The 27,851-nt window shown below is 43.2% G+C and overlaps 1 protein-coding gene across 1 annotated transcript; it reads left to right on the forward strand.

The window, feature by feature from the left end:
- The first annotated feature begins 5,636 nt into the window (after positions 1 to 5,636).
- Positions 5,637 to 26,559, forward strand: NTMT2 (N-terminal Xaa-Pro-Lys N-methyltransferase 2). Its single transcript, XM_081866155.1, has 4 exons — positions 5,637 to 5,891; positions 15,684 to 15,859; positions 22,450 to 22,699; positions 25,726 to 26,559. Exons 1-4 carry the CDS (start codon positions 5,738 to 5,740, stop codon positions 26,013 to 26,015), a joined length of 870 nt encoding a protein of 289 aa, XP_081722281.1. The 5' UTR covers positions 5,637 to 5,737; the 3' UTR covers positions 26,016 to 26,559.
- The last annotated feature ends 1,292 nt before the right edge of the window (positions 26,560 to 27,851 follow it).

Raw genomic sequence — 27,851 nt, forward strand, 5'->3', positions numbered from 1 at the left:
TCAACAATTTCAGCATAAATCAGAATAAGTTCTCAAATAAAGATGAAAAAAAAATATCAATAGTAGCAACAAGCTCCCCCCTCCCACAAAAAACCCTAACTTTCTGTTCAGCCTCAGTTTTTGTAGTTGTAGTCATTCAGGGCCTCACTCTCCTAGGCTGGGTGGGAAAAGGCCTGCAAAGAAATGATTCAAAATAAAACATAATTATGGAAACATTCTCAAGGAAGAGCAGTATAACCTAAGAAGCAGGGATTTTCAATGAGCTTTCCATTGCAACTAGAACACTTTTAATGTTTACCTTAAAAGCTCTGGCACTTGAGATTGTCTTCACCCAAATTTACTAATATGTATTTTACTAATCCAGGGGAAATACTGTCCTATGAGTCCCCAAGGCTTAATATCTAGGTGTTGGATATTTGATAAACTTAACATGGTGCTTTCTTAGTGAGATATAGCTCTCCTGGGACAGCTTTGTACAACCCAACCCATTAAAAATACAATGTATGCTTCCCTTGTCAGGTCACTTCAAGCGTTTTTCTTAAATTTACATTTGTTACTTGATCAGACTCCTTATCCCCAATCCCTGGAGGAAATCTTTAGTCCTTTCATGTCACAATGGTTTCACAGTTACTGGGGAGGACTTGATACAAATGTTATTTTAACTACTAGTCCTGAGTTAAACAGAGCTGAAGAGAGTCATGTCAATGCAAGGAAAGAACAGATAGAAGTATTTTTAATTACATTATGTATTATTGTGGTTTTATACTCTGAACTGCTCTGTGATCCTCAAATGAAGGGCAGTTTATAGTTGTTGTTATTATTATTATTATTATTAATGATTATATAGTAAAGTAATAGTAAACTACTAAAAATAAAAGCAGATAAAATGGTTTGTAATATGTTTTTTAAGGTCAGTGAATAAGTCCAAATGACCACTTACCAACTGATAACGTCCCATGCTCTGAAGGTAGCTTTACCAAAAGCTGTTCATCAGTAGTGTTCTACTACATTCCATCAAGTTTTGAGGATTTATTTTAACCACCACCTGGCTCTCCAAATAAATGTCTGATAGAATACATATGAGTAGTAAAATTATCCTCCCACTTGATAGAACATTTTAAAAAACCATTGTCTTCCAACACAAATTATCTATTGGTGTATACAGTTTGCTGACTTTTCTTTAAAAACACACACAGGCATCCCAAACAACTCAAGGCAAGTTCTCAAATTATAAAACTGGCCTTGGCCTTCTCAGTGATGGCTCTGACCTGGTGGAATGCTCTGTCCCATGAGACCAGGGCCCTGCAGGATTTAACTTCCTTCTGCAGGGCCTGTAATAAAGAGCTATTCCGCCTGGCTTTCCATTTGAACTTAGCCTGATCTTTTATTCCCCTTCCTCCCCTCCCCGTCCCCTTTTTATGAAGATTACCCACTCTGGGATCCCACTGCTAATTCTTCCCTGGTCTCCTCGCTGGCCCGAATAGGACTAACTTAGCCAGCTAGCCCTGGTGATCATCTAATGTTTACTGGATGGATTTCCCCCCTAAACTGATTTTTGAATTTTGAACTTATTGTTATTCATGTTTTATACTGTATTTTATGCTGTTTTTTGTTGCATCAATAAAGTGTTTTAAATTTGTTGTTAGCCGCCCTAAGCCCGGTTTTCTGAACCGGGAAGGGCAGGGTATAAATGAAAATGTATTATTATTTATTATTATATTGGGCAGTGCTTTGTGTGAAAGGATCACCTACACAGCCCTGATAGAACCTAAGGCTCTGTGCTCCAGGTTTCATATCTGAAATCCTCCCTTGAAAACCTGGGACTTAAGAAACAAGCCTTCTGGTATTTCTGTATATACGGTAATTGATTCAGCAGTAAACGTGAAATGGCCTCAGTGGAACACATCTGGCGAGCCTCTCTGAGGAGGGAGTTCTGTGATGCCAACTCCTGCAAGGTCATAGAATGTGAGCCTAATAAAGAGGAAGGATTGAATGCTGGGAATGAGCAAGGAGAAAAGTCTGTTGATAAAAGAGGGGAGGGGGAAGAAAGCAGATAGCAAGGCATCAGAAAGTAAAGGAAGAATGAACACAAGTATCAAGATTGACAGTCTGAAAGAACTATATATCTCTATGTGGGACAAGAAACTACAGTTAGAACAGGATATGGAACAACTGATTGGTTCAAAATTCGGAAAGGAGTACGACAAGGCTGTATATTGTCTCCCTGCTTATTTAACTTACATGCAGAATTCATCATGCGAAAGGAGGGGCTGGATGAATCCCTTGCCGGTATTAAGATATTAAGATTGCCGAAAGAAATATCAACAACCTCAGATACGCAGATGGTGCAACATTGATGGCAGAAAAGTAAGGAGGAATTAAAGAACCTTTTAATGAGGGTGAAAGAAGAGAGCGCAAAATATGGTCTGAAGCTCAACATCAAAAAAACTGAAGATCATGGCCACTGGTCCTATCATCTCCTGGCAAATAGAAGGGGAAGAAATGGAGGCGGTGAGAGATTTTACTTTCTTGGGCCCCATGATCGCTGCAGATGGTGAAAGCAGCCACGAAACTAAAAGATGCCTGCTTCTTGGGAGATAAACAATGAGAAACCTAGACAGCATCTTAAAAAGCAGAGACATCACCTTACCAACAAAGTTCTGTATAGTTAAAGCTATAGTTTTCCCAGTAGTGATGTATGGAAGGGAGAGCTGGACCATAAAGAAGGCTGATTGCCGAAGAATTGATGCTTTTGAATTATGGTGCTGGAGGAGACTCTTGAGAGTTCCATGGACTGCAAGAAGATCAAACACATCCATTCTGAAGGAAATCAGCCCTGAGTGCTCACTGGAAGGACAGATCGTGAAGCTGAGGCTCCAATACTTTGACCACCTCATGAGAAGAGAAGACTCCCTGGAAAAGACCCTGATGCTGGGAAAGATTGAGGACACAAGGAGAAGGGGCCAACAGAGGACGGGATGGTTGGACAGTGTTCTCGAAGCTACCAGCATGAGTTTGATCAAACTGCGGGAGGCAGTGGAAGACAGGAGTGCCTGGCATACTCTGGTCCATGGTGTCACAAAGAGTCGGACATGACTAAACGACTAAACAACAACAGCAATAACAACAACAACAACAACAACAACAACAACAATAATAAGTGGCATATCATATAATTTGGCATGATGGTTTGCAGCTGGGTTATTTTGTTGTGTGTCCATTATTGAATTTGCGACTTAATTGGTTGTTTTTAGTTACCGGTATTAAAACAACCATTTAAAAAAATTATTCTGCCATGCTGAATGCTGTTTGCCCAGAGTAAAAAATGGGCAAAAGAGATGAATGCCTGCTGCAGCCTTGGAACCTTGGATCCAGACTTGGAGCAGGCATATTGAAATCAATGAGGCGTGTGGACTATTGTTTTCAGTTGGTCTGAAAGTATGACTAAATCATTGGACTGAACCCAATAATGGCTCTAACACAACACCTAAAAGCTATTATTACCTGTTTTCAACCTTAGAGGAGCAAGCAGGCCCCCATTTGAAGAGCAACTAACCAACAGAGGGCAACATGCCCATATGAAATAGTTCTTGCTCCTTGAAATTTATGGCCAAAAATATTATAGTGACCTCAAGCAATCACCCATCCCCCCTTCCAGCAAGAGATCAATATTAACTTTGAATCATTCCCTTATTTTTTTTATATTTTTGGGGGGAGGGGGGGAAGAGATTTTCAATATAAAATGTATGTTCTAAATATACACCACCCAGTAAACAAATTTTTGCCCTTAGATACAGCACATACCTTTTTCAGAACCTCAAACTCTGTATCCTTCCAAAGCAGTACAATAATGAGCAGCTGGTTTTCTATTGCCCGGAGAACTACAGTTGGATAGCGGGTAATCCAGCATTAGTTACAAGTTGAAGGACAAACAATTAGTACCACAGTATCAGAAGACGGGTAATGTACATTCCACCAAATAGTTCCTGTTGGAGATTTTTGACAGAATCCCCTTTTTCAAAGTGGTTTCTCTCTCACTGATGGAGTCTGCCTTTCTTGGCTACAACAGAGAAGGAGTTTGAATGTAAGGACTAACTGTATCTGTGAGTGTGAGTGTGTTCACCCAAAGTCCACCACCAGTTATGGCCATACCTCTGGTATTTGGCCCCTGAGCACTCACGACCCCATGTGGCTGAAATATGGCCCACTCCCTAGTTTAAGAAGTGTAACCCCCCCCCCTAGTTTAAGAAAACCAGTTTGCAGTGTTTTGAAAAATACAGACACATCCCAAATACCCTAAAACATTAAATAGAACTTATTGCTAAATGCCCCATCCTGTGTTTTGCTGCAGCATCACACAGGCACCGGGGGGGCGGGCATGTTTTGGCGCCATCAATTTACTTTGTGCTTCATAGGGTAACATAAATGCAAAAGGGAGGGGGGTGGAAGAGATGGCATGTCAACAACTGTCCGCACAACATGACAAAATGATGTGACGTTGCCAGCGTTTTCACAATGTAGCAGTGCAACAGGCAGTTATGCCCATACAGATATTTAGGATGTGGCTGGCATATGTTTGGGACGTGGGTGGTGCTGTGGGTTAAACCACAGAGCCTAGGGCTTACCAATCAGAAGGTCGGCGGTTCGAATCCCCGCAACGGATTGAGCTCCTGTTGCTCAGTCCCTGCTCCTGCCAACCTAGCAGTTCAAAAGCATGTCAAAGTGCAAGTAGATAAATAGGTACCGCTCCAGCAGGAAGGTAAATGGCGTTTCCGTGCGCTGCTCTGGTTTGCCAGAAGCGGCTTAGTCATGCTGGCCACATGACCTGGAAGCTGTACGCCGGCTCCCTTGACCAGTAAAGCGAGATAAGCGCCACAACCCCAGAGTCAGCCACGACTGAACCTAATGGCCAGGGGTCCCTTTACCTTTACCTTTAGCATATGCTTATTCATGGCCACTAAATGCCACTTGCATTAAAAAAAAGGTCTTGCATCAGCTCAGAATGAATGAAAGTGTAAATTCAGGTTTGGCGAACCTCCAGGGGAAAGTTTCAGGGATTGCAAGCAGCTACAATCTGAAGAAGTCCTTGTAGTTCTTTTATGCTACAGATACATTGTTAATGTAGCTGACCTCTCACATGCCCTAGTGCAGTGTTTCCCAACCTTGGGTCGCCAGCTGTTTTTGGACTACAACTCCCATCATCCCTAGCTAGCAACACCAGTGGTCAGGAATGATGGGAATTGTAGTCCTCAAACAGCTGGAGACCCAAGGTTGGGAAACACTGCCCTAGGGCATGATCATGTTGTCTTTGTTTGGCTCTGAGCCCTTAGCGGTTGCGGGTGGGTTATAAACCTAAAGTCATGGCCTTTGTATTGGGAAACGACAGTCCTATGGGGTGCAGGAGTAGCCATGGGACAATGTTTCTGTCCCTTCCAAGAGGAAGCTAATGAGTTTTAAGATGGGAGGTAAAGTGACCTATCTAAGAGCAGCTATACTTTTCCCCTGTCTAAGCAATCTGGCTTTTTATCACTTCCCAGCACCTGCTAGTGGAAGAGCGTGACACTTCAGGGATTATTCTGAGCAAGTGTCAGGAGACTCAGGCAGGCAGACAGACAGACAGCCCCATATAGAATGACAGAGATGGACGTGGTTTAAATGACACCACCGGAGCCCTCTGAGAGAGCAGAGAGGTCCCACTTGGCACCCAGGCAACTTCCTCCAGAAAATCAGGAATAGCATGGAGTATATGGGGGCCCATTTAGCCTTTAAATCACGCTGGCACAAGACAGATGAGGAACTCTGTCGACACAGCATGTCCTTCATCCTCCACAAGGCAATTCGGAACGATTTTTTCCAGAGTTACCTCTACCTTCTGGAGCGGCTGCCTCTGGGTGAGTAAGCTGAAAAGCAGCAGCAGTGTTGAGTGGCTTGCCAGGGCATGCTTGGCTTCTGAAAAGAAGAACAGGCAGGGGTTTTGGACCTCTGCACCGGAAGCCCCACCCTCTTTTCATATTGGTTGAAAAAAATTCAGAGATGTGAAATTAATCAATTTATTTGCTCTTGAAATACTGATTTGCAGTCATCTTTAAATGTGATACGGATGGTAGTCAACTAGCAAAATAAATCTTGGCAGTACATCTCCAAATGTTTAATTATTGCTGAAGGAAGTATCTGTGAGCTCCATTAATCAGTGCCACTGACCAGTTGTTAATGGCCTGGTTGCAGATTAAAAATTGATATTGGAACACCCCCAGAATCCATCACCAAGGTTTGACCAGCTTCCCTTTCCCTTTCCCTTTCCTGCCTGCCTGCTTCTGTCTCTTGCATGCCCCTATAGTTGCAGGTTGTGTTAGAAAGGTATGGGTACAGTCTGCTTTAGCTAGTACTATGAGTCAGTGGGTTGGTTCACACATAACACTAAGGGCCCGTCCATGTTTTTGTTTGCCTTGTTATTCTCCCCTAGGAAAGCCAGCAGTTTAGCACTGAATCAGAACAAACAGCAACTGGGTCTTCTGCAGATGGCTGTTTGTTCTGATTTAGCACTAAAGAACATTTTTTTACCATGGGAAAGCAGCACGGCAAAGGAAAAACTAATCGGAAACAAGTCTAGAAAGCACGGGGCAAGCAGAAAATCGCTCAGACCCATGTTTTCTATGCATGGGACGTGTATGCGAGCCCTAAGTCAAACTCTTGCCTTAGAGCGAATATACCACAAGCCTGCAGGTCCCCAGAGAGGAGAGGTTCACACATAACACTAAGGGCCCGTCCATGTTTTTCTTTGCCTTGTTATTTCCCCTAGGAAAGCCAGCAGTTTAGCACTGAATCAGAACAAACAGCAACTGGGTCTTCTGCAGATGGCTGTTTGTTCTGATTTAGCACTAAAGAACATTTTTTTACCATGGGAAAGCAGCACGGCAAAGGAAAAACTAATCGGAAACAAGTCTAGAAAGCACGGGGCAAGCAGAAAATCGCTCAGACCCATGTTTTCTATGCGTGGGATGTGTATGCGAGCCCTAAGTCAAACTCTTGGCTTAGAGCGAATATACCACAAGCCTGCAGGTCCCCAGAGAGGAGATTGCAGTTGCTGAGCTTCTCCAGCCCTTATGGTGCTATGAGCTAAGCCATGGTTTGGCGTCAAATGTCATCTGAATCTGGGCTTGTAGTTTGCCTCCTTCAGACAAACAGAACAAACTTTGGTTACAGCTCATGGCTTGTCTCATGCAAGACAGACCACAGGCCCAGGTTTGGATAAAACACTATGCCAAACCATGACTTAGCTGGCAACAGCGCAGCATCAGGAGAAGCAAAGCCTCTGTTTCCTCCCTGGGGACCTCCTTGCCCACATATTCATGCTAAACCATGATTTGCCTTAGTGTGTCATATGGACCAGGTCAGTGAGTAACGCCAGGAAGAAAATAGAATTTGCAGAAAGCAGTTGTCAGGGTCTCTTCCCACTTGACAATTCTATGATTCTGCTGTGTCTTGCGTTTGAAATTCACTTGTACGCTGCTCCCTTTTAAGATCTGCTAATGTACACAGGGTAAACTGTTACTAGAGCAAAGGGAATGTGCGAGACAGTGGGAGCAGTGGGAGAAGACTATGACTAAGATAAAACCTTATCCACCTCATCCGATAGCCAAAGCAACAGTAAAACATTACAATATACAGTGGTACCTCTGGTTGCGAATGGGATCCATTCTGGAGGCCCATTCGCAACATGAAAAGAGCGCAACCCGCAGCGGCGCAGCAGCGCATGCAGAGGTCACGATTTGCCACTTCTGCGCATGCATGTGACATCATTTTGCGCATCTGCGCATGCACAAGCGGCAAAACCCGGAAGTAACCCTTTCCAGTACTTCTGGGTCGCCGCGGGACGTAACCTGAAAGAACGTAACATGAAGTGGACATAACCAGAGGTATGACTGTACACAGAAAAAAGGGAATTTAGTATAAGAGCACAGTTTAGGGTTCTGAATCAACAGTCAGATAGTGGCCCTTATTCTGATTGCCCCTGCTAAGAACCTAGCAACCTTTGAGCAGTGGGAGAAGCTAAGAGGTGATACTGGACTCAGCTACATTGGCAAAGAAAAAACACTTTCTATGCGTTGTTTATGCATTCTAACACTGTGACACCAGATGGCGCTGTGGAGTTCCATTTTTGCCTACCCGATTTCTCATACAAAGTTTAAAATGCATTTAATTGAAATGCTTCTTGGATGTGTCCAGATCCAGCCATTGTCAGTTCCCATGTGTCCCCAGCATTTTTGAAAGTCCACGGCTAATGCTGATACATATAGAATCATAGAACTGTAGAGTTGTAAGGGACCCCAGAGGTCATCTATTCGATACAGGAGTCTCAACTAAAGCAAACATGACAGATGACAGACTCTCCAAGTGTCCCTATTTTCCAGGGACATCCCTGATTTAGAGAAGCCATCCCGGTTTCTGATTTGATCCCAGAATGTCCCACTTTTCCTTAAGATGTCCCTATTTTCATTGACGGAATGTTGGAAGGTATGGAGTTATTTGACCCCTGAACTGTCTGAAGGCAATCCTGTATAGGGAAGGATTTTTTTAAAAAAAAATGCTTAATGTTTTATTACGTTTTATATATGTTGGAAGCTGCCCAGAGTGGCTGGGCCAACCCAGTAAGATGTGTGGGGTATAAATAGTAAAATTTCTGAACGTTGATAACATTGAAATGAAATGAAGGGGTTCTAGTAAAAAAGGTAAAAATATGAAAGAAGGGATAGATATTAGACGAAAATTAGGAACCAACCAAATGAGAAGAGAGATAATCAAGGATAAAATTAATAAGAAGGAATTTGCTAATTAATTTTAAATAGGAATACAAGAAAGGGGGGTGTGAGGAAGTCAGGAAAATAGGTTTTATGAATGGTAAGAAATTAAAGAGAGGGATTTTTTTTCTTTTTTCTTTTTTCTATTATGTGTTAATTGTCTGTTTTATTGTACTCTGATGTTCTTTGTATGTTTATATATCTTATGTTTTTCTTTATGCAACTTTTTTCTTTGATAAAACTTAATAAAATATTATATATATAAAAAATAAATAGTAAAATTCTCGTGGAATGGGATGTCCCTATTTTCATTGGAGAAATGTTGGAGGGTATGAGATGGCCTTCCAACTTCTGCTTAAAAACCTCCAAGGAAGGAGAGTCCACAGCCTTCCGAAGGAGTCTGTCCCACTGTCAAACAGTTCCTACTGTCAGAAAGTTATTTTCCTGATGTTTAGTCCTTTCTTGCAATTTGAAGCTATTGGCTTGTGTCCTGCCCTCCAGAGCAGGAGAAAACAAACTTGCTCCATCTTCCATGTGACAACCCTTGAGATACACAGCTATCAGATCTCCTCTCAGTCTCCTCTTTTCCAGGATAAACATGCCCAGCTCCCTCAACCATTCCTGATCAGGCTTGGTTTCCAGACCCTTGATCATCTTGGTCCTCCTCCTCTGTACACGTTCCAGCTTGTCCACACCCTTCTTAAAATGTGGGGCCAAAATCGGACACAGGACTCCTAAGTGTGGTCTGACCAAGGCAGAATAGAGAGGTACTATGACTTCCCTTGAGCTGGATGCATTTGTTGCTGCTGCATATAGCAACATTGACTGGGTTCCCATAGGATCTGCAGTCAAGACACAAGACACCAGGTTTAAGGTGCTGGTCTTGACCTTTAAAGCCCTTTGTGGCTTAGGGCCCTCATATTTATGGGGCTACCTCTCCTGGTATGCCCCACAGAGGACTTTAAGGTCCATGAATAATCATAGTTTAGAGGTCCAGGGCCCTAAGGAAGTCAGATTATCCTCCACCAGGGCCAGGGCCAGGGCCTTCTCAGTGATGGCTCTGACCTGGTGGAATGCTCTGTCCCATGAGACCAGGGCCCTGCAGGATTTAACTTCCTTCTGCAGGGCCTGTAATAAAGAGCTATCCCACCTGGCTTTCAATTTGAACTTAGCCTGATCTTTTATTCCCCTTCCTCCCCTTCCCTCCCCTTTTTATGAAGGTTACCCGCTCTGGGATCCCACAGCTAATTCTTCCCTGGTCTCCTCACTGGACTGAATAGGACTAACTTAGCCAGCTAGCCCTGGTGATCATCTAACATTTATTGGATGGATTTTCCCCCTAAATTGATTTTTGAATTCTGAACTTATTGCTATTCGCGTTTTCTACTGTATTTTATGCTGTTTTTTGTTGCATCAATTAAGTGTTTTAAATTTGTTGTTAGCCGCCCTGAGCCTGGTTTCCTGAACCGGGAAGGGTGGGGTATAAATAAAAAAATATTATTATTATTATTTATTATATCCCATTCGGGACCCCTAGTTTGCATGGACGCACACCACTGTTCTAGTGGTACCTACTACATCCTTTACCTGGCTCTGCAAACAGCATTAAAGTTCCTTTTCCTTACATCAGCGAGAAGGACTAGATGCATTGTCTAGTAAAAATGCTTAACACATTTGCAGAGCGAACCCCTGTGGTGCAAGATCTTGTGAAGCTAAACACCCAGACGCTTGGTTGAAATAGCTGTCACATACCTCTTAAATATCTGAATATCACAGTCAGCACAGAAGTGTCATTCATGCAGCAATCATGAAGCAAGCAAAGGAGAAACTTCGTATACCAAACAATTTTTAACAATAACTAGAACATTTTGAATTATGGAGCTGGATGGAGGAGACTCTTGAGAGTCCCATGGACTGCAAGAAGATCAAACCTCTCCATTCTGAAGGAAATCAGCCCTGAGTGCTCACTGGAAGGACAGATCGTGAAGCTGAGGCTCCAATACCTTGGCCACCTCATGAGAAGAGAAGACTCCCTGGAAAAGACCCTGATGCTGGGAAAGATGGAGGGCACAAGGAGAAGGGGACGACAGAGGACGAGATGGCTGGACAGTGTTCTCGAAGCTGCCAGCATGAGTGTGACCAAACTGCGGGAGGCAGTGGAAGACAGGAGTGCCTGGCGTGCTCTGGTCCAGGGGGTCACGAAGAGTCGGACACAACTAAACGACTAAACAACAACAGAACACCAGATTTGTATTCAGCTGCGATGGAGACTAGGGGTAGTTGTCTCAATTTGAAGGCAGACATGTCACTTCGCGAACGGTGGACAACCTTGTCACTGTCCTCCAAATCCACTTACTTCTTTTGTTCTGGGATGAGCTTTGAAGCAGGTGGGGGGGGGTGAGTGTGTGTTCTGCAGGTTTACAGCAAGACGCCTTTTTTGTGTCAGCAGAAATCTGCATGTCATGGGCATCCTAGTATTGGCTGAGGCTTACGATATCGCCAACTTCCAGGGTAGTTTTGCAGCCTTTTTTTTAAAAAAAAAAAAGTTTATTTTTTGTTTGAAAGATAAACATATATATACAAAATAAATGAGCATGTGTTGCTTTTAAAATAATTTTATAAGATGGTAAAAGGTAAAGGATGGCTAAGTCCAGTCAAAGGCGACTATGGTGTTGCGGCGCTCATCTCACTTTCAGGCCGTGGGAGCCAGTGTTTGTCCACAGACAGCTTTCCGGGTCATGTGGAGAACATGACTGAACCACTTCTGGTGCAACGGAACACTGTGACGGAAACCAGAATGCATGGAAACACTGTTTACATTCCTGCCACAGTGGTACCTATTTATCTACTTGCACTGGCGTGCTTTCGAACAGCTAGGTAGGCAGGAGCTGGGGCAGAGTGACGGGAGCTCACCCCGTTGCAGCAATTCGAACCGCCAACATCCTGATCAGCAAGCCCAAGAGGCTCAGTGGTTTAGACCACAGCGCCACCCACATCCCTTATGAGATGAGCAGCCTATGTGGGAATGAGGGGCATGTCTAGACTTGCCTATCAGAAGGAGGTCAGGTCCAGTAATTGATTATCATGGTATGTCCATGTGTAACATAAGTTGAGATGCTATGTCTATGCCAGGGGTCAGCAAACTTTTTCGGTAGGGGCCGGTCCACTGTCCCTCAGACCTTGTGGGCAGCCAGACTATATTTTGAAGGGGAAAAATGAATGAATTCCTATGCCCCACAAATAACCCAGAGATGCATTTTAAAGAAAAGGACACATTCTACTTATGTAAAAACACATTGATTCCCGGACCGTCTGTGGGCCGGATTGAGAAGGCGAATGAGCCGCATCCGGCCCACGGGTCTTAGGTTGCCTACCCCTGGTCTATGCCATGGGCAAAAATCTGACACAACTGCTTTTACAATGCTCTATCTACACCCGCAAAGTGGCACGGCAGTGTGATTGCTGTCCATTGCGCACCTATCCCACTGTCAATTTCTGTAAACAAGTTTTGCAGCGTTTTTGGGTAGTGCTTACAAACCCGTGAAGCCTGTTCGAGTGGAGGCAAAGGTGGCAGAACATAAATGAGCTGTAATTGTGTCTCTATCATACCACTTCCACAACTTTCTCCCGCCTGCCTTTGAGGGTTTTACAGCTGTGCTGCAGGCTACCACACCCACTCCACTGGAATGGTACTCAAGATACAGATAAAATATATCAGATGCTATTTCCTTTCCGCAGGTCATATATGGCTATATATGTGTCAAGAGATAGAAAGAGAAGCTCCCAGAATTGCACAGCAACCGTTACAGCCCAGTCACCACAACCAGGGGAATCATCTGCCATTGTTTGTTTCCATTTGCAAAATTGTTTGAGGCAGAGGATGCAAAAATAAATCACCAGGGGGTGTAAAAACAACCCCAGGTCTGACCTGTGCTGAGTTCAGCACTCACTTGCAGCATACATCTCTCAGGCATAACATAAATGTGTAATGGATTAAAGGTTTAATAGTATCCGCTCAGCAGTTGTCTTAAGCAGGTGATGACAAGGAGGGCTGGGAACATTGCTTTTGTTGGAAGGAGCCAACAGCCCAGGCATGTTGTTTAGATGAAACTTAAGAGCCCTATTCTCACAGTCTGCCTTGCTGTGAATTATTCCCATTACGTTTTCTTGATGCTTGCAAGGGACGTCGTCATTGTTAAACTGTGCAGTCCCACACTTCTGGATTTGCTGTCAGTAGCAAACGTTAAAGAAAATGCCGTAAAACTATAAATGACCAATTAAGAGTAAAGTTGGCTTTCTCACAATGCACGTGTTAGCAAATTCACTGGAATAATGCAGAGGGAGGCCAGAGAGAAAAGGAATCCTGATAACACTTTACTGAGGAAACTGAACACAAAAGATTGCAATTTGAGGAGAAAGGAACAGAGAGGCTTTCTCTTTCTTACTTTAAACCTTGTACAAAGCAGGGAGACATACAGCCAAAACACAGAGGGGAAATTCCCTCAAAACTACATAGCCAATCAGGGTACATGCTACTGCAGTGAAGATCAGACCACTCTGCCACTCTACCAAACAACACATCTACCCTTTCCTTTTGGTTAGCTGACTCACCAACAACGAAATTCACTTATATAATATAGCGTAACTGTTATGTACTGAGTTGAATAGGATCCAAAACGCAGCAGTCTGATTAGTCCTAGAACAATAGGATTCTGAATGCAGCAGTCTGATTGGTCCAAGAACAATAGGATTCAGAATGCAGCAGTCTGATTGGTCCACAGGAGCCACCGGGCCAGAATTCGCAGGCTACACAACCCTAAAAACATGAACTGTCAGCCCACAAGGGGTGCCTGTTATGGGGAAGCAGGGTCGTCGTTCCCCATCCCCTCCGCAAAAGGGTCCTCACAGCCCTACACGAGACACACCCAGGGGTAGTGAGAATAAAGGCCCTCTCCAGGAGTTATGTGTGGTGGCTGGGGAATGACAAAGAGATAGAGGGCTGCGTCAAACACTGCCAGGCCTGCCAAGAATCCTGCCCAGATCCCCCAAGGGCCCCAGTCCAGCCCTGTAAGTCCACCCGAGCACCATGGTCACGCCTGCATGTGGACTTCCCTGGCGCCTTTCAGGGGAAAGCATTCTTCATAGTGGTGGACTCCTACACCAAATGGCTGGAAGTCGCACTGGTACCGTCCACTTCTACGTCCGCAGCCACAGTGGTCCACAGGAGCCACCCAATCCAGCTCCAGGTGGAAGTGAATCCGCAACCTGATTGGCCTACAGGAGAATCCCGGAATTAGCCAATCACATGGGGCCCATTGTGTAAATAATGTATATAAAGCAGACATTCTGGGGGAACTTCCGTTCCTCCTCACCACTATGAGCTGAATAAAGAGCATGAAATCCACTCTCGACTCCGAGTATATTTCTGTAACGTAACGTAACGTAAAAACTGCTGTTGCACTTCCAACAATTTGTATCACGACAACTTTTGTTAATGCAGGAGAAAATCCAGAAGATAATGCAGTTGTATGTGCAGGCAATGTAGAAAGAATTACAAAACAGAAAAGGGCAGCTGCAGTTTCTGCATATGTTATTTGAACAGGGCAAGCATGATTAAAAGGGAGCTAAATGAAAAGAGAGCTTCTGCATCGGGGAGCCTTCTCTATGCACTGAGACTCCTTGTTTGCCCACATCTGAACATTAAAAGGTAAAGGGACCCCTGACCATGAGGTCCAGTCGTGGCCGACTCTGGGGTTGCGGCGCTCATCTCACTTTATTGGCCGAGGAAGCCGGCGTACAGCTTCCGGGTCATGTGGCCAACATGACTAAGCCACTTCTGGCCAACCAGAGCAGCGCACGGAAACGCCGTTCACCTTCCCGCCAGAGTGGTACCTCTTTATCTACTTGCACTTTGACGTGTTTCGAACTGCTAGGTTGGCAGGAGCAGGGACCAAGCAACGGGAGCTTACCGTGTCGTGGGGATTCAAACCGCCGACCTTCTGATCGGCAAGTCCTAGGCTCTGTGGTTCAACCCACAGCAGCACCCGCGTCCCTATCTGAACATTATTTAGCTGTTAATCTCTATTTTCATCAGAGATATGTTGGAGGGTATGACACCAATACCTCAAGGAGTGCCTCACCTCACCTGAACTAACCCAGACCTGGAGCCCTGCAAGATCCTTTTGGTTCTGCAACCACAGCCGCCAGAAAAGTGGCAAAGGCATGCAAGGACGTCCCAGTCTATCCTTTCCAGATCTGCCTCCCCCCGGCCCCAGCTCTCTGCAACCTTCCGCTTGAGGCAATTGACTCACTGAGGCTAATGGTTGGGCCAGCTCTACAGCCTTCTATTTTTTTTTTTAATGATATTTTATTAAAGTTTCAAGAAAATTACAAAAATGAAAAAAGGAAGAAAAAAAACAAAAAATACAAAATACAATACAATAAAATAAAACAACAATTAAAAACATTTCAGTCTTTCCGTGTCTTATCTTTCATTTACTTATTTCCCTGACCTCCTCACACCTCCCTCTTTTGTATTCTAGTTCAATAGTTGTTTCAGCAAGTCCTTACCCTTTTTGCATTTATCTTAACGCTTTATCATAATGTATTATAACTTTACATTTTTTACATGTTAACAATCCGTTTTTACATATCTCTTAATAACATTATTGCTAAAGCCACTTCGCTTCATTCCAACCTCCCTCTAACATTCCTTAATTTTACAATGTTTCTGTAAATAGACTTTAAATTTCTTCCAATCTTCTTCTACCGACTCTCAGCTCTACAGCCTTCTAACAAGAAGTAATTATATATATATATTTTAAAAAAATCAGTTTATACAACTGGGAAAGTCCACAAGCAGTTACTGCTTTTGTCTCTTTGCAGTCAAACTTTATGCTCTGACAAGCGAAGTCATCAACGGTGAGATGCAGTTCTACGCCAGAGCCAAACATTTCTACAAAGAGGTGCCGGCATCGGAAGAAGGCATGATGGGGGATTTCATTGAGTTGTCCAACACAGATATTGAGTCCTCCAGGGAATTTCTTAAGAATTTTGTAGGGGTGAGTTGTGTCTGTCTTTGAAGTTCACATCTCTTGTTATAAACCCCTTTGGTTTTATGATGATGCCTCCATTTTGTGCAAGAGAAATATGGAGACCGCATTCCTCTTGTCTTTTTGAGGGGTGTGTGTGTGTAAACATCTTTGAGGGAAAATAGCCCACAAATTTGAAACTTGCATTTGGAAGTGCGTTGCTCAAATCCAGTCAGCCCTAGTGAGAAGAAGTCAGTCTTAACTGGCTATATACATATTTGCTGAGGGTAAGGACAGGAAATCACATTTTTCCAATGACAAGATATTTCAATGACTCCTTGCAAGAAAGCAGTGATGGCTTTTGTACATTTGTTCCGGTCAGCCATGACAATCTGCAACTCTTTATCTCAGAGACTTGAACTGGTTGCACACTTTCCTGGGTAGCAGTTTTATGTTCCTTCAGTGCGTTTCTCATGCCTTCCACCAGGTGTGGCAATGCAATAATATAATTCGGCTGCCCTGAGATGCCTGACTGTCAGTATTTGGTTAATTTTAAAAGAAGGAATAGACCTATAGGAAGGAAAAATAACTTTTGGAAAAAAAAACACACCACTAAGCCTGGGACTCATTTAAGGAAAAGTTAAACAGACTGGAAAGATGTATCTCAGACAACCAGTTGATTTATTTATGTATTTTATTACAGTTCTCAATTGCCTTTCTGCAAAAAATTAGCCCCCAAAGCAATGTACGAAACCAATAAAAGACATTTAAGCAAACCAAATTTAAAACCAATTAGAAATACATTGCAGAATAGAAATCAATCCATGTTAAATATAAAGGCGATTTTTAAAATGACAACTGAAAACATTCACACAGATGACAGTATCGAAATCCTCCAGTTGTCTGGCAGAGCAGCATGGAAATGTGCCCCCCTCAATGTTGATGGGCTCTCGACTTGCATTAGCCTCAGCCAGGAATGCATAATATGCTCGGCAATATTTGGAGGGCCACACACCGCAGTCTCTGCTGTGATTTACTCCCAAAGCAAAAAACAAACCCTATGTAAGTGCCTGGAACCCCTGAAATCTCACACCACTCAGAGACAGGGGTGGCATGTATCAATACAGTGGTACCTCGGGTTACAGATGCTTCAGGTTACAGACTCCGCTAACCCAGAAATAGTACCTCGGGTTAAGAACTTTGCTTCAGGATTAGAACAGAAATCGTGCTCCGGCGGCGCAGCAGCAGCAGGAGGCCCCATTAGCTAAAGTGGTGCTTCAGGTTAAGAACAGTTTCAGGTTAAGAACAGACCTCTGGAACGAATTAAGTACTTAACCCGAGGTACCACTGTATAAAAAAGTCGCTTGAAAGTAACAAAACTTTTCTGAGAAGATGTCAAAAGGCCCTAATCTACAATATCAATCAGAAATATCTGAAATAATAATAATAATTTAGTTGTAGAGGTTTGTAACTCCTCAGTGGTGCTGGAGCCAGAACAAGGATTAAGTGTAATAAATTCCACTTCAGGGCTGTTTGGTTATCTTAAACAGCTCTCAAGTGGTACTTAATCCTTTCTCTCAGTCACCGTGTTCACTGCGACTTTCAGCAATGATCAAACTGTTCGTTCATTGACTGGAAAGCAGTCACATTTATATGGTTGCTTGTACAGCAAAAAGTTTTGAATTTAATCAACCCAAAATTCCAAACAGCTACTCCTTTACGTATTTAGATTTCGTTCTCATGCTGTGTTGTCATTTCGTGATTCCTTAGAGCCAAGTCACATCTGGCACCAGCGCATAAGGCTACACATGCAGCAGAGCCATAAAATATGGATGGCTTTCATGAGTGCAGCCTTCTCACACATAGACTCCGGTTCTTGCTCAAGGTAAGAGCAAGCATAGAGACCAGGTGACCAAGCCAGGAAGCCAATGGTTTTTATTAATCTTGCCACTGCCAGGAATTTGATATGTGACCTTAAGCAAGCCATACACTCAGCTTCAACTCCCCAATCTGTGAGATAGGGGTAATAAGTCACACTTACCTTTAGGGATGAAAGGATGTGTTGGCCAATTTCTGTTTCTCTGAGCTTCTCATTTTTCCAGTCTTCAGTTCAGTTCTCCACATTCCCACATCAGTTTATGGGGTGGGGATGGGGAGAATTCATTAGCATTTTTGTGCAGATTTCTCCAATATACACATTTGTGTGCAATTTTGTCTACTATATACATTTTCACAAAGCAATTTTCCTTAATATGCATGCTTGTATGTTATTTTAACTAACACACTTTGCCCTAGCGTGTGCATTTTTTGATTTACACATTACTTGGCCAGAGAACTGCACTACAAAAATTCAGAGAAGTGCAAATATTGAAGGACGGTTGTGCTTTGGCCCACTCGTTGTTTCAGAAAGGGCAAATTAGGTAGATTTGACTTTAAATGAGAACTAAATCAAATTTCTCCTCCATTCCTCACCTACACTGCAGCGATGTTTACAAAAAGATAACATACTTGAAGAACTTTGTGAATTAGAATGTGACAACAAAGGTCCGTATAGTTAAAGCTATGGTTTTCCCAGTAGTGATGTATGGAAGTGAGAGCTGGACCATAAAGAAGACTGATAGCTGAAGAATTGATACTTTTGAATTATGGTGCTGGAGGAGACACTTGAGAGTCCCAGGGACTGCAAGAAGATCAAACCTCTCCATTCTTAAGGAAATCAGCCCTGAGTGCTCACTGGAAGGACAGATCCTGAAGCTGAGACTCCAATACTTTGGCCACCTCATAAGAAGAGAAGACTCCCTGGAAAAGACCCTGATGTTGGGAAAGATGGAGGGCACAAGGAGAAGGGGACGACAGAGGACGAGATGGTTGGATAGTGTTCTCGAAGCTACCAGCATAAGATTGACTAAACTGTGGGAGGCAGTGGAAGACAGGAGTGCCTGGCGTGCTCTGGTCCAGGGGGTCACGAAGAGTCGGGCACGACTAAACGACTAAACAACAACAACATATAAATACAAAATATAATTACCACGATTCTCTGTTAGAGAAGGGAGGGTGCTCAGTTCAGACTGCCCTTCCTTTCCTGTGTACAACCTACATGCCAGGTTTGTATGTGAGTTTAGCTCTAAGTTTTGTCTCCAAAACTGCCAGCAGTTTCTCTTTGAAACCTGTGACATAAAGCATGGGTGCAATCTATGGATGGTCTCTCACACAGTAACATGAACCATAAGCACCAGGAATGAGTTCAGTCTCAATTCATTATTGGCATTGGTGTTGTGTGTATTTTTGGCTTGGCATAAGGTTCAAGGAGAATATGACTGAGAGCTACCCTAAATGAATGGGGACCAAGGAAGTGCAAACTTCTGGTGAAGATTTCATGGCTGAAATAGGTGGCTACAAATCTATGATTCTATGAATTTAAAACAACAACGGCAACTGGTGCTTCTGCCCTGCCTTAAATCCCTTCCCAGTTTCCCAGAGTCTCAACTCTATACTGCTTATCATAAATGTAAATGAAAAAATGAAAAAATGTAAGTGAAAGCTGAACTCCCGTTCCCAACACTGTCTATTCAGTGAGTATGCTTAAGTGTAAATTATTATTTTTTTTAAATGATATTTATTAGAAGTTTAAAAATACAAAAAAGAAGAAAAAAAGACAGCAAAGAATTTAACAAAACATACATTACAATACATAAAAAAGACAAAAAAGACAAAAAACATACAATATCCATAAAAAAACCAAAAAAAACCCACCAATATTCCATATCTTAATCTTCCAATTACTTGTTTCATCAACCTCCTCACACCTCCCTTTTTGTATTCTAGTTTAATTATTTGTTTCAGCAAATTCTTTCCATCTTTCTCAATTTTTATTAGGTAATTTATCTTAACAGTCTAACCTATTAATTAACTCAACAAATCCTTTCCATCTTTCACTATATTCTGTCATTCAGTTTGCCTTAATTTATTTTAACCTTATCTTACCATAAAATACCTTAAAACTTAAAACTTAATACTTATTTATACATAACTCCTTATATCATTTCTACTAAAGCCAAATAGTTTCATTCCAACGTTTTTCCTAATACTCATTAATTTTACACTAATTCCCAAAATAAATCTTTAAAAACTTTCTTCCATTCTTCATCCAGCGTCTCTTTTTCCTGGTCTCGGATTATGTCAGTCCTTATTGTCCATTTCTTCTAGTCCATCAACCTGCTTAAGTGTAAATTAAAATGACTCCACGTGCTCTGTTATTCAGATGGATTTGCATGCCTATTCAGTCGCATTCATAATACCTGAAATTTCTTGTGTCTCTGAAATTCATCATAGGATGTTTTATACAAAATGCTCTGCATTGTGAATATAATTGGACGTGTGGAACCGTGTGGGAATAGGCAAAATCGGAGTTTAAAAAAATGCCTCCCTCTCGCAGCATAGACTCCTTGAAAATTGCTGAGGGTCTTTGTAGCCGTAGCCATTGTCATGTGATAGATGCCCTGTGAGTTTTGACTGGTTTTTAAAAATTCTTTCCATTTGTTCATATGGTGTTTTATCGTACTGCAACAACTTGAATTTGGTAGAATTCACACCGAATGATCCCCGCTGCTGTGCTTGCAGCACAGAACAGCCAAGGAGGTGGCGTCTGTGTGTATTCTCCATAAGTGTGTGCATGCAAAGTGCGTACACCCACTTTCGGCTGGGATGCAGCTCTTAGATTTAACAGGTTAGCCACTCCTGAGTTAGAGACTTTGTGTACTTCTAAAATGGGATCTTGTCCTAAAGGTGATAGTAGACATTCAATACAGCCGGTCGTTTCGACAATTGCTGCCTCTGGCATGAAAACCACCTGTTATACCTAGAAGTTTGAAACCATGCCAAAAAATTGCAAGTAGATAAATAGGTACCGCTCTGGCAGGAAGGTAAACAGCGTTTCCGTGCGCTGCTCTGGTTTCACCAGAAGTGGCTTAGTCATACTGGCCACATGACCTGGAAAAACTGTCTGCAGACAAACACCAGCTCCCTCGGCCTGTAAAGCGAGATGAGCGCCGCAACCCCAGAGTCATCTGTAACTGGACTTAACTGTCAGGGGTCCTTTACCTTTTTTTATACCTGCTTGAGGATTTGACATCTGCTCCCATGACATCTGTGCAAGAACAAAGGACTCTTCTTCTCCTTCTAAAAAAAGTAAATTGTGTTGCCTGCTTATGTTGGGGACAGCACCATCGGCAGAGCAAAGTGGGAAGGGGCAGAATGCCCCCTGAGCTCATTCTACAATTACTCTTTGCAACCAGGGATATTTATAGCTATGACACTGTCCGTTTGCCCCTGGTTTGACCTTAATAATCTGCTGAATTAAACACTGAAGCACAGCCCAAGTAGAAATGGCATATGGGCACCTGACATGATTTACAACTATTAGTAATGTTAGAGGGAGACTATTTAGAGCCAAACTCTGCCCTACGATAGCTCCTATATATGTGGCGCCAATGGTTCGGAGGGGACTTTAACTTCATCGCTCCTGGGGTATCGTGGAGCAACAGTGAAGTCATTTCCATGTGAATCTGTTGTTATTCTATATATCCCCACAGGGTCAATCGGGGTGGGGAAAGGGTTTCAGCCCCCTTGAATAAGGCATGGGGAAAGTATATAATGTATTGCAAACAATTACACACATTAGTGGGATTGGCAGAAACCTTGTAGTAAAAAAACTGAATTACGGATTGATTAAGGCTTTATAATAATTGGAATTTTTGAGAAGAAGCAGAGGGAAAATAATAACATACAAATCCATAAAAGGTGGGGGGAGGGAAGTCAAAGGGGATATCTCATGGGTAGGCAAACTAAGGCCCGGGGGCCGGATTCGGCCCAATCACCTTCTAAATCTGGCCCAATCACCTTCTAAATCCAGCCCGTGGACGGTCCTGGAATCAGCGTGTTTTTACATGAGTAGAATGTGTGCTTTTATTTAAAAAGCATCTCTGGGTTATTTGTGGGGCATAGGAATGTGTTCATAAAAAAAAAAAAAAATCAAAATATAGTCCGGCCCCCAACAAAGTCTGAGGGACAGTGGACCGGCCCCCTGCTGAAAAAGTTTGCTGACCCCGGGATAAGTTGTTTGTATTCTGTTTCTTTTTGTCTTTTGTTTTTTGCTTTTCGTTTATTGTTTGTAAAATAGAAAACGCAAAAGCAATTTATTTGTTCATTTTTTAAAAAAGGAAAGGGTTTTGTATCTGGTGTGAATGCTTTGGGCAATCCACTGTTTCTCTTCCTTGCCTCTTTCAACAATAACAGAAGGACAATACTGGCCTTGCAAGATGTCCGTGAGGTTTACTGAGGTAATGAATAGTTACAGATAGGTAGCCGTGTTGGTCTGCCATGGTCAAAACAAAATAAAAAAATTCCTTCCAGTAGCACCTTAAAGACCAACTGAGTTAGTTATAGGTATGAGCTTTCGTGTGCATGTATCTGAAGAAGTGTGCATGCACACGAAAGCTCATACCTATAACTAACTCAGTTGGTCTTTAAGGTGCTACTGGAAGGAATTTTTTTATTTTGTTTTGAGGTAATGAATGTGAGAGGCCAGAGCACTCAAGCGCTGTTTTTCATGCTCTCCGCAGGGGCCTGGCAAAGCGGGCACCGACTTCGCTCTTGACTGCGGCTCAGGAATAGGGAGGGTGAGCAAACATGTCCTTCTTCCCTTATTCAAGCACGTGGAGCTGGTGGACATGATGGATGCTTTTCTGACAGAAGCTCAGAACTACTTGCAGGGTCAGGGAGAAAAAGTCGACATGTACTATTGTTGCAGCCTCCAGGAATTCACGCCAACGCCTAGAAAATACGACGTCATCTGGATCCAGTGGGTTTCAGGTCAGTTCTGCCATCTGGTCCCCCATGTAAAAACGAGTGAGCAAGAGAAGCTATGGGGAGGGCACATAACTGGTCATCTTTGCGAGTGACACAGGATATGCAGTAGCGAGGAGCTATCCACACTTCTGCTCTTCCTGTACCTAGGAAGCATGGGTCAAAGTGGTTTTCTGCTTGTCTCGTTGTCTGCTTTCTAAACATGGGTAGGAGCACTTTTGTCTCGGCTTCACTGCTTTCCCCCTAAAAACACGTTCTTTAGTGCTGAATTGGAACAAATGGCAATCCGCCACCGTTGGTTCTGAAGTAAGCACTAATAATAATACAGTGGTGCCCCGCAAGACGAACGCCTCGCAAGACGGAAAACCCGCTAGACGAAAGGGTTTTCCGTTTTGGAGGCGCTTCACAAAACGAATTTCTCTATGGGCTTGCTTTGCAAGACGAAATGTCTTGCGAGTTCCTGTGGGTTCCCCCCCCCTTTTCCTAAGCCATTAAGCCGCTTATCAGCTGATCCGCTAAAAGCCACTAAACCGCTAATAGCGCTAATCCGCTAAGCTGTCAATGGGCTTGCTTTGCAAGACAAAAAAAACGCTATATGAAGAGCCTCACGGAACGGATTAATTTCGTCTTGCGAGGCACCACTGTAATAAGAATTTATTTCTATCCTAGTTTCCCCAGCCACTCTGGGCAGTTTACAACCAAAGATTAAAAATACATTAAAACATCCGTCATTAAAAACTTCCCTAAAGAGGGCTGCCTTCAGATGTCTTCTAAATGTCATATAGTTGTTTATTTCTTTGACATCTGAAGGGAGGGCATTCCACAGGACGGGCACCACTACCAAGAAGGCCCTGTGCCTGGTTCCTTGTAACTTCGCTCCTCGCAGTAAAGGAACCACCAGAAGGCCCTCGGCGCTGGACATCAGTGTTCAGGTTGAATGATGGAGGTGGAGACGCTCCTTCAGGTATACTGGGCTGAGGCTGTTTAGGGCTTTAAAGATCAGCACCAACACTTTGAATTGTGCTCGGAAATGTACTGGGAGCCAATATAGGTCTTTCAAGACCTGTGTTATGTGGTCTCGGCGGCCGCCCCCAGTCACCAGTCTAGCTGCCACATTCTGGATTAGTTGTAGTTTCTGGGTCACCTTCAAAGGTAGCCCCATGTAGAGTGCATTGCTGTAGTCCAAGCGGGAGATAACTAAAGCATGCACCACTCTGGCGAGACAGTCTGCGGGCAGGTAGGGTCTCAACTGGTGTACCAGATGGAGCTGGTACACAGCTGCCCTGGACACAGAATTGACCTTTGCCTCCATGGACAGCTGGGAGTCCAAAATGACTCCCAGGCTGCGCAGCTGCTCCTTCAGGCGCACAGTTGCCCCATTCAGGACCAGGGAGTCCCCCCCACCCGCCTGCCCCGTTCCCCAAGAACAGTATTTCTGTCTTGTCAGGATTCAACCTCAATCTTTTAGCTGCCATCCATCCTTCAACCGTCTCCAGGCACTCACACAGGACCTTCACCGCCTTCACTTCACGCCGTTGAGACCACATAACACCGGTCTTGAAAGACCAGTGTTCGTGCTGACCTTTAAAACCCTAAACAGCCTCGGCCCAGTATAGCTGAAGGAGCGTCTCCACCCCCATCGTTCTGCTCGGATGCTGAGGTCCAGCACCAAGGGCCTTCTGACGGTTCCCTCATTGCAAGAAGCAAAGCTACAGGGAACCAGGCAGTGGGCCTTCTTGGCAGTGGCGCCTGCCCTGTGGAATGCCCTCCCATCAGATGTCAAAGAGATAAACAACTACCTAACATTTTGAAGACATCTGAAGGCAGCCCTGTTCAGGGAAGTTTTTAATGTGTGACATTCTAATGTATTTTTAATCTGTGTTGGAAGCCGCCCAGAGTGGCTGGGGAAACCCAGCCAGATGGGCAGGGTACAAATAATAAATTATTATTATTATTATTATTCACTGGTTCAGAGTTAAAAGAGAGGAAGGGCAGGTTTCACTGGGCAAGCGGTGGTGCAAACGTAGGTGTGAATAAGCCCTAGGCGTCAGTGGAACAAATGTCCTCTGGCTACCTCTCTCCATCTTTCCTCATACCTTGTACAGACCATGGCCACATACTGCATCACAGGCTGCAGGTACAGAACCAAGGTCTACTGAACAAGGGTTTATATTTAGAAGATTCAACTCAGTGCACTTGGTATAAGGCACCTTCCCATTTTCCTAACAAAACTCGCTGGGTAGTCAGTGCTTACAGCACAGGGATGTTGTCCAATACTGCCCTCCATGTTTCTCTCTCTGAGTCATACCCCTTTACAACCCTATTCTGGACCCACGTCCAATGTATTTGCCTCCTTGGAATGCATCCTTGAACTGCAAAGCAGTCGTTTGCATGAGGATAGCCTTGCTTTTTCTGTCCAGTTCCTCTGGAGAGCAACAGAATGCCATCAGGACCCATTGCTCCAAAGGGGACTTGCTATTTGAGCATTCAAAATATGTAGTGGCAAGGAACCCTGCAAACCAGCTGCTTAGAATGTAGGTCACTGGATATCCTATTTTAGAAGTTTTTAAATGAAAAATGGGGACAACGATGACAGAATAGCTGCAAACCTTGAATCACCTCATAATTTCTTAGTCCCATTTCATCTGAGATCTGGGATGGACCAGAATTTACATGTCCATGTGTCCCTAACCAAAGTGTGCCACAGTGAAGCAGTTGTGGAGTTTGCAGAATATTAAGTATAGTCATTTGTTAGACATTCCTGGATGATGCTAAGCAAGGGGGGTGTTGCAATCTACTCCTCTGATAACTAGCTTGCCCCCTGCTCTCATTTCAGAAATCAGAGATGTAAGGCAGTGCTCCCTCCCCAAAAAATAATTACTTTGCCCCTATTCTGTCTCTTGTGGCAATATTGCACAAAATTTGAAATAATAAATATTGCATCTACACCTTAAAGAACTTCATACTGTTGCAAGGCTGAAGCCACTGTTCCGACGAAAAGTATAGCCCTGTTCTGTTTTGACCTCCTGCAGGAAACCTGACAGATAAGGATTTACTGGGGTTTTTCATTCGCTGCCAGGATGGTTTGAAGGAGAACGGCATTATTATTCTGAAGGACAACGTGGCACGGGAGGGCTGCATCCTCGATCCGTTGGACAGCAGTGTCATCCGAGATCTGAACATCCTCAGTAGTCTTATTGAAAAGAGCGGCCTCACCATCGTGAGACGGGAAAAGCAAGAGGGCTTTCCTGAGCAGTGTGTACCAGTCTGGATGATAGCCATGCAGAAGAACCCCACCCATATGAGAAATGGGATGTTGTAAGGGCCATTGACATAGGGCTGGAAGTCAGGGCATCAAAGTGGGGGGAATTGAAGTAGTGTTTCCAGGCTGGATTTCTCCTTGTAAAACAGCAGCGGCACTCCCATGTTTTTCCTCTTCCATTTCCATGGTTTTCGGAGCTCAGAAGAATGTTTGTCATTCTTTCTAATGCAATGGGTGTAGAGGACCCATCAAACAGCTGTCCTATGCAGTCTGATAATGGCTGAAATAGCATCTACTCTAGCCATTTCCTTCTCTGCCATTTGCCTCTCTTCTTTTGGAATCAACTCTTATCACGTTAACCCTTCTCTTTCTAAACAGCAATGCTGACACCCCACTCAGGTGTGTACAGCAACACGGAAAAGTGACTTGAAGCATGGCAGGGGAAACAATCTCGCTGAGTTTTAAGCTGCTGGTGTGTACATGTGGTTGTGATTGGAAGTATACAGATCATGTTTCCTGAAATATCTCATTATGGCTAGAAGGGCCAAGGCAGAGTTACATGGAGCTTTGTGATGACTTCCTTTGGGGTTTTTGTTTGGGTTTTAATCTCTTTTTTAAAAAAAATAATTTTTATTAAATTTTTAAACAATAAACAACAACATACATAAAAACATGTTCTTTTCCATTAACCACATTTCATTCTCATCTTTGGACTTCCTCACATCTCTTGTTCCTGCACTCTAAACACATAAATTTTTCTAGCAAATTATTTACTTAGTTCAATTTATATTATATAATTGTCCAATATTGAATCTCAAATTTTAGAGTTTAAATAACTCTTATTCTTTAAAAATTAATTCTAGGATATTTTTTATCCAAAATTTGTCTTATCTTTCAATTACATTTAAATTTATATCCCTTGTTACTAATTTATTGGAGCCATATTGTTACGAATCTTACATCTTTCTTAACATTCGTACAATTTACAGTATTTTTGTAAATAGTCCTTAAATTTCTTCCAGTCCTCCTCCACCAGTTCCTCTCCAAGGTCTCGGATCCTGCCCGTCATTTCTGCCAGTTCCATATAGTCCATCAGTTGCATCTGCCATTCTTCCAGTGTGGGCAAATCTTGGGTTTTCCAGCCTTTAGCGATGAGTATCCTTGCTGCTGTTGTGGCATACATAAAAAAAGTTCGGTCCTTCTTTTGCACACTCTGGCCGACAATGCCCAAAAGGAAGGCCTCTGGTTTCTTAGGGAAGGTATACTTAAATACCTTTTTCAGCTCATTATATATCATTTCCCAGAAGGTCTTCACTCTAGGACAGGACCACCAGAGGTGAAAGAATGTTCCTTCAGCTTCTTTACACTTCCAACATCTGTTATCAGACAGATGGTATATCTTTGCAAGCTTGACTGGGGTCATGTACCACCTGTATATCATTTTCATAATATTTTCTTTCAAGGCATTACATGCCGTAAACTTCATACCGGTGGTCCATGTTTGGGTTTTAATCTCAATCAGCTTGGGTAGTCTTCACGTCTGAGCAGAAGAAGAAGAGGTTACTTAATAAGTTACTTAATCTGTTCCCCTTTGGTTGTTTTCAGCTCTAAACTGCCCCCCTTTAAACTGCTTTTTTTTTCCTGCAAGAGAAAATGTACAGCTATTTTTGTTGGTTTGTTTTGTTCTCCTTCACACACTGCTCTGTTCCTAACTTATGGTTGTTCCTTGCTCCTTTCTGCTGGGCATTATCTAGAATAGTATTCAAGGTATTCATTCTGCGGTGTTTCCACAAAGTTTGAGATTTGGAGGCGCATGAGTAAATCAAATGCCAGTGGCAATTGTTGCTTGAAAACCTGGATGCATGCAACTGGGAGTTCGTAGTTTCTTATCACCTC

The sequence above is a fragment of the Podarcis erhardii genome, assembly GCF_964252035.2.
Source record: "Podarcis erhardii genome assembly, chromosome: 6".
In the NCBI taxonomy this organism is placed as follows: domain Eukaryota; kingdom Metazoa; phylum Chordata; class Lepidosauria; order Squamata; family Lacertidae; genus Podarcis; species Podarcis erhardii.